The sequence below is a fragment of the Carassius gibelio genome, chromosome B13 (genome assembly GCF_023724105.1).
Source record: "Carassius gibelio isolate Cgi1373 ecotype wild population from Czech Republic chromosome B13, carGib1.2-hapl.c, whole genome shotgun sequence".
NCBI classification, from domain to species: Eukaryota; Metazoa; Chordata; class Actinopteri; order Cypriniformes; family Cyprinidae; genus Carassius; species Carassius gibelio.
In genome coordinates, this window is record NC_068408.1 from 12742837 (window position 1) to 12750773 (window position 7937).

Sequence of the window (7937 nt, forward strand, 5' to 3'; positions counted from 1 at the left end):
GATATGTTTGCATGTGTGAATAAGTGTGTATCTGTATGTGTCTCAGCCCTGGGCTCCGGCGCTGGTGTAGCGGTGTACGCCGGGCTGGTGGGAGCTTTACTGCTGTGTGTGATCCTCGTGCTGTGTGTGGGCATCCTGGTCTATCGTCGGAGCTGTCGCCATCTTCACGGTGAAATCACAGATTCGTCCTCGGCCCTTACTGCTGCCTTTCACCCTGGCAACTACAAACCTCCACGACAGGGTGAGACATCCGTGTTTCCTCAATTTCTTTTTCTTTTTCATTCTCACTCCTTCTCTCACACCTACACTCCTTATATAAACTCGATGTATGTTAAGTTTTAATCCTTTCTCCTGCTGTCACCTGCTCTCTCGAAACTATTTAATCTGCTATAACTTGTTTATATGGCTCCCTTTTTAAATCCTCTCCTCTTTAATACTCTCATTTCTTAGGCAAATCCTCTCTTAACTTTGCAGCTAGCCGGAAACATTTCTTTCTCTCTTTTCGCTTCTCTACTTTGTTAGATAATCCACACCTCCTGCATCCGACAGCTCCTCCCGACCTCACAGCCAGTGCCGGATCCTTCCGCGGGCCGCTTTTCTCACTGCAGCAGGCCACCCTGGACTCTCAGCATAAGATCCCCATGACCACATCTCCCCTGTTGGATCCACTTCCTAGCCTGAAGATAAAGGTGTACAACTCCTCCACCATGGCCTCCCTCGAGCTGCCAACTGGCCCGGGCTCCACTGATGGGGAGATCATGAGCCTGAAGACTGTGGGCTCTGGACCTAAAGACCATCATGGGCATACGCTGCCCAGGGAGCCCAGTCACAGTGCCAGCGCCACACTAGGCTCCCTTGGGGGCCGTCTCACCATCCCTAATACAGGTAATAGGCCTTAAAGAAGCCGGATCTGACACTTTTCTAGTGTTATTTTGATAATGTCCGCTTATGTTAGTCAAGTCCACTTAAGTTGGATATTTTTTTTTTTCTAGTTTGATGCACAATTTTGTAAAAATAAAATTATAATAGTAATAAAATATTTTATAATGTTTTTCTTAACAATTTTGTAAATATTTTGTATGAGATATTTCTTAACTACATTTAATGTATGTTTAATATAACGAAAAAAAACCTCTTATATATATATATATATATATATATATATATATATATATATATATATATATATATATATATATTATTTGATAATAATATTATTTATATTATGTCATTAAATAAAATCAAATTAAATAATAAAAACTAAATATTTAATATCAATTTTGTTCATGTTTTAGTTATTTCTTAAATAAATAGAATATTTAAAAGGTAAGCAATAAGGTACGAGCTTATTCACAATAAAGCCTTGACTTATTCATAATAAAATATTAAAACCAAAAATTTGGTTTTAATATTTTCAGGCATGACTTATTCACAGTAGAAGATATTAAAATAAAATAAAAATTATGTATTGATATGTTTATGGATAAGTTGTCCTTTCTGCTAAAAAAAATAGTTCCTGATAGCAACAGTGAACGACAAGAGAATGTTCCGATGTTACGCGCCACACACATACAGTACATCTGCTTATCCCTCAGCATGAAAAAATGTCTGTTTTCCGGCAGGGCACGAGTTTGCAAGCGTCATTACAGTGTAAATTGATGGACATATAGACATACAGAATCATACCTGAAACAGAAAACTCTTAAATACAGTAATATTCCCTCCTCCTTTAGGCTCACATTACTGTGCAAAATACTGTAATGATGTACTCTCTTAAACTAATAAATTAAGCTTTTTTTTTCTTTTCTTTTTTATCCTCCCTCTGTCCTCCTTTTCCCCTGCCAGGGGTGAGCCTGCTGGTTCCACCAGGGACGATTCCTCAGGGCAAGTTCTATGAGATGTATCTCATTATTAACAAATGGGAGAAAACAACGTAAGTCAACCACTTAAAACAGTTTCTCAGTGCCCTGCCCCCATCACACTGTCATTTCCCCACTTATACCGCTTGCATTTATCTGTCATTTTGTGCACTAGCAAACAGTCCAGTTCAAGACATCTCAACAGCCTTTGCAGAACAATATTGACTGCACAAACGCTGTGACCCCAGTGGCAGCGCTAGGGAGAAAATAACATTTCAAAACTGTGACACAGTGGAAAAACACAAACAAACAAAAATGTCTTGAAAACACTGAATGGTTGTCTGACTTTTTTGCTGAGGCCCTCTCTCTCTCTTTTTTTTTTTACGGTGTTTGTTTTTGTTGTCAAAAATGAAATATATAAATATCACTGTGCCTTCAGAGCTTACAGACTGCAAGCTTTGTGTTTCTCACTATTTGTAGGTGCCATACGTTTTCTCATAACACTAATAATTAATGTCAGAGCCATAGGCTCTGGGTTAACACATCCTAATCTTTTCACACACTGAGCTTTGGTGCGCATGTGGTCGACACAAGTCTGAATATGGCTTGCAACATTTCTTTATCCCGCTGTGGTAGAAGGACAGAAAAATATTAAGAAAAAAAGCTATTTTCTCTTTCAAAAATTTCAATCTTAGATTACTTTAAACGAGAGAGTAGAAACTTTGGGACACTGTGTATTTGATGATGTGCTCTTTAATTTTTTTATTGAATTTGTCAAGCGGCATGAATGTCATTGTGAATTAGGGCTGCTAACCTCTCTTGCTCTGTGTTTTGTGTCAGCTTGCCGTCAGATGGAAGTCAGACCGTATTAAGTCCGGTGGTGAGCTGCGGACCCTCTGGCATGTTGCTGAGCAGACCTGTGGTCCTAACCCTCCCTCACTGCGCCCAGCTAGAGCCCCCAGACTGGACCCTCACCCTCAAAACACAGAACCATCAAGGCGCCTGGGAGGTGAGGATGAGTTCTCCAAAATGAGAGAGTTCATTTCATAAACAATGATGGGGAATAAATGAGACATCTAGTGACACACTACTTTCCTCCCGTCCACTAGGAGGTGCTAACAGTGGGAGAGGAGAGTCTGTCAACGCCATGCTACCTACAGGTGGAGGAGCAAAGTTGTCATGTTCTGATGGAGCAGCTGGGGACGTATGGTCTGGTGGGACAGTCGGCTCCCCCTCGGCCAGCCTGTAAGAGGCTGCAGTTGGCCCTCTTTGCTCCCCGGGCTCCGTGCCTCTCTTTGGACTACAGTCTGAGGGTCTACTGCATACAGGACACCCCACATGCCCTTAAGGTCAGTCTGCCTGCCTCTCTTAGCGGCTTTACTTTGCCAATACATTTAGTTTGGAAACAGGCTAAAATCTTGTTATTCTCTTCCCGTAGGAGGTATTAGAGGTCGAGCGAAGTCTGGGTGGGGTTTTACTGGAGGATCCCAAACCTCTCCTCTTTAAGGACAGTTACCACAACCTGCGGCTATCAATCCATGACATTCCTCATTCTCATTGGAGAAGTAAACTCCTGGCTAAGTATCAGGTGAGAGATTTCATGTTGTTATTGGTTATACGGGTAGAATTTATTTTTATGTTTAAACCTTTTGGGATAAATGCAAAAGTAAATTTCTCCAACTCTGAAACAACTTTCCTAAAAAAAAAAAGGGATAAATACCTTAAAATAAATCTTACACATCTGTTGGGTTAAAGCCTGGGCAAATGTTTGGGGTCTGTGATTTTAAAAATAATAATAATTAGTCTTTCATGGTCACCAAGGCTGCGTTTATTTGATCAAATACAGTAAAAATATTTTATTGTGAAATATTATTTCAGTTTAAAACAACTGTTTTCTATTTTAATATATTTAAAAATGTAATTTTAGAAACTGAAACTGAATTTTCAGCAGTCATTACTCTAGTCTTGAGCGTCACATGATCCTTCAGAAATCATTCTAATATGCCGATTTGGTGCTTAGGTAACATTTCTTAATGTCATTGTTGAAAATGTCATGCTGATTAATATATATATATATATATATATATATATATATATATATAATATATTATTTCCAAATTGTAGGGAAAATTAACTTTTTTCAAGATTCTTTGATGAATAGAATTCATCCATTTGAGTCCATCACTTTTTCAGTATTTTTCATCAGCAATCCATTCATTTTTTTTTATCTTACTGATCCCAGACTTTTGAATGGTTTTGAATGTTTGTATCAGTAAATAATATTTTTTTTTCAAATATATAAATGTATAAAAGTCTATCTGTACATTTTTCTTAAATTATCAAATGTTACCAATTTCAGCATCCACAGATGGAATTGATGAATTCTGTCCCTGTTTCCCAGGAAATCCCGTTCTACCACATTTGGAGTGGGAGTCAGCGTCCGTTGCACTGCACCTTCAGTCTGGAGAGAGGAAGCCTGGTGGTTTCCCAGCTCACCTGCAAGATCTGTGTCAGACAGGTGGAGGGAGAAGGACAGATATTCCAGCTTAACACGGATATTCAAGAGGTACAGAGAAGATCTATTATTTATTGTCAAGTCACTAGTGCATGATTTAATAACTACTGATTTGTTTCTGCTCATCCTCTTCAGACCCTGCCCCCCCACTCACCTCTGCCAGCAGGCGGTTCATGTCTACCCTCGTCTCAGGTGGGCCCGTATGCTTTCCGCCTGCCCGTCTCCATACGCCAGAAGATATGTGCCAGTCTGGATGCCCCCAGCGCCCGCGGCTGCGACTGGAGAATGCTGGCTCGCAGGCTGGACTTTGACAGGTCTTTTACCTGCACCAAAATAATCAGCATATATGTTTCTACACGACAGAATAATTTCATCTCTTTCCACGTCTCTCCCTCAGGTATCTGAACTATTTTGCAACCAAACCCAGCCCCACAGGTGTGCTGCTAGACCTGTGGGAAGCTTGTCACCAGGGTGACGCAGACCTGGTCTCTCTGGCGACGGCTCTTGAAGAAATGGGCAAGAGTGAGGTCTTGGTTGTCATGACGACGGACGGAGATTGCTGATCGGCGAATCAGAAGTGTGACGAGGGGACATATTTGCCACTAAAAACCTAGAATTCATGCAAGCGGATGGAAACTGCGTTCCAGTGCATCGTTACCTCAGTTCCTTTGTGCTCATGCAGAATATTCCAAGGATCACAACGGGGTCAAGCGCTCTGGGTGATCTCCGAATAATACATATCGAAATGTAGCAAACATGACGATGCACAAAAAAAAAGAGATGTTGTTCCAAAAGCAAGTCAGTGCATTTTCTGGCACGGTCCTGATCGGCTCATGATTAAATGATAGTTGCATCATATTGATACACACTGATTCTCTGCTACACATACCAAGTGTTAAAGTACACGATCAAATGCCATCGCACATCAAGCTGCTGGCTTTGTTTCCTAGCGACCGCTAGATGCTAAAAGACACTGAGATTCTGCATCCGGTAAAACAGCAGTGCGCCAAGCTCCTCAGGAAACACGCTCGCAGAGAAATAAACAAGAGTATAGATGGAAACCCGGGATACCAACAAGGAACTCAGATCATCTGCCCTAAAATGAGCTTTCATGATGATTTCACTTGAAACAAACCACATGCTTCAGAGAGTTGCTTCACTTCGGCTTTAGTTTGAAGCATTGTTTTCTGTGTGTCTTTTGCAATGGCATACGTCCTCGTTAGCAGAGGACCAATCTTTTTGCTGGATTTTCATCTTTTTTTTCTCTGGTTTTCATACCTTCATTAGCCTCTCTCTTTTTTATATTCTATTGATCATTTGTAACACAGGACAGCTTTCTGGTAAACACATATTAGTTTCCTATAGGGAACAGACTTTTTTTAAGTTATTATCCCTATTTGTGGATCACTGTTTTTCACTTTTCTGTTTGTTTCTGCTGTTATGCATCTGCTGCGTCGTTGCATTCGTCTGTCTCTTGGGCAGGATTGCAGTTAATATGTGCATTCAAAGGTTTTGTGATCTACTGACTTTTTTTGGTCATTGAAACTGAGATGGGATGAAATTGAAATGTTCTGCTGAGGTTAAATGTGCTTTGATCCTTCTTGGGAAAGCGTACTGCAAATATACTGCACTGGTTAAATAAGATGAAAATTGTGCGGATGGCAGAAAGCCCTTTTCGGGGTTTGATGCCAGCCAGTCGTGCTGTTTAAATTATAAATAGTAGCCTTGAGAGGTGGCGTAAGTGCTCTGTTGATTGCAGTATGACCCACTTGCTCTTTATTGTCTGTTTTGACTTTCAGGTTTTAATGGGTTTCCCTTTAGTAAGCCTGAAAGCCATGGACTGCTTATTATCAGAAGTCATATAATCAGTTGAAGTGGATGTTGGTCCATTTCTTCTTTTTTTTTTTTACATTTTCTTCACAAGTGTTCAAATGTCTGGCAACAAACAAAACTAAAAGAAAGTGCAGTATCTGTCCATGTCTGTAAAGGTGTGAATTAAATAACTGAGGTGTGTGTGTGAGAAAAAAAAAAAGAAAACAGCGTGAGAGAGCTTGTTTGTTCCAACCTATGAGTCAGTGCTACAGTGTATATGAATGAACAGGCTTCATCATATCTGTTGTTCCTCCTTTCCCGTTATAAGTACTATGCAAGTGCACAACGAAAAGTGAATCTGTGGACGTCTTGATGTCTCGTGTGTAGAGATGTTCCGATACCCTTTTTCTCTTCCCGATACCGATTCCGATACCTGGGCTCAGGGTATCGGCCGATACCGAGTACTGATCCGATACCTGGGTGTATATCTGTATATACAGCTGTATATACTACTAGCCCTGTGTAAATTGCTAGAATTTTTTTATGGTGTGCTTCAGACAGATCCCTCAATAAAACATGAACAAATACATGGTGAACTACTGTATTTATTACAGTATTTTTATTATCTAACATGAATTTGACAGTATTATTTATTTTCTTATGCAAAAAAGAACTTCAAATGCAGCCAAAAATCTAACACCGCAAACTAAAAAAGGTATTTAAGTTTTACAATATAACTGTATAAAAAAACTGCAACAAATAAGTCTAGGAATATAAAAAAAGATCTATTAATCAGATAATCTCTAACAAGTAAAAAACAAGTAAAAAACAAGCAACCATCTAGGCATAATTATTATTATTATAGAGATGTATTATTATTACTGTAGGCTACAACAGTAGCTTTATATATTGTCAATTTACTCATGTAAACCAAACATTTATTTTAATGGGCTGCCATGAAGATCTTTGAGTGTCTGTGTTTATGATATGACAGTATTCTCAAATGAAACGGTAAATTCTCATGAAGTGACGGTTTATGCGTTCGTGTCCTCATGACACACAGCAGAGACTACAAAACAGCGAGCTCTCGCGCATCTGTGCCAGTCACCCACAGAGATGTAGATTTTGCGGGAGTAATATTTAAATAGTATTTTGCAGTTTAATATTCACAGACACTAGTATATATTCGGCTACTGTCTGGAGCCCTGCGTTTTGACTTACACGGAAGCGACTGAACGCAGTTGCCGGTACTGAATATACTCGAGAGTCTGTAACTACCGGTACTACAGAGACATACTGCTAACCACTGATCTATAATATAGTAGCGGCTTCACTGTCTTTTGGCAGTTTAGAATGTGATGAGTGATCCAGTCATATATAGATAAGGGCTGCTAACGCGTTTTCATTTCTTCTTCGCTGCTCTAAACAGGGGTTGCTTGTGGCAACACAGCACAACTTCCTGTGTTTTCAATGCATTTTGAGCAGCGAAGAAGAACCGTGCAGCGGTTAGGCAAAGCTTGCGGTCATAACTAGGTCTTTTTTAAGAAAATGGTATCGGATCGGTATATGGGTTCATGTACTCGCCGATGCCGATGCCAGAATTTGTTGTGGTATCGGAGATATTTCCGATACTAGTATCGGAATCGGAACAACTCTACTCGTGTGTATGAAGTACGTGGAATGGGATTCTTTACTGCTTTCCATCTTCTGATCACTGCTGTAACTAAGCTGGGGAAAACTGGACCTCTTAG

At 40.0% G+C, this 7937-nt stretch overlaps 1 protein-coding gene across 3 annotated transcripts in view; it reads left to right on the top strand.

Annotated features, from left to right (window-relative positions):
• unc5b (unc-5 netrin receptor B) overlaps positions 1–6775 on the top strand; it is a 53676-nt gene extending 46901 nt beyond the window's left edge. For 2 of the 3 annotated variants that reach the window (XM_052573213.1, XM_052573215.1), the window contains 9 exons: positions 47–241; positions 523–885; positions 1846–1933; positions 2700–2868; positions 2969–3208; positions 3298–3447; positions 4261–4425; positions 4510–4688; positions 4772–6775. In XM_052573213.1, coding sequence (XP_052429173.1) covers positions 47–241; positions 523–885; positions 1846–1933; positions 2700–2868; positions 2969–3208; positions 3298–3447; positions 4261–4425; positions 4510–4688; positions 4772–4937 — 1715 coding nt within the window. In that variant the 3' untranslated portion in view covers positions 4938–6775. The remainder of the gene's footprint in view (positions 1–46; positions 242–522; positions 886–1845; positions 1934–2699; positions 2869–2968; positions 3209–3297; positions 3448–4260; positions 4426–4509; positions 4689–4771) is intronic. The other variant, XM_052573214.1, reaches the window with a different exon arrangement.
• The last annotated feature ends 1162 nt before the right edge of the window (positions 6776–7937 follow it).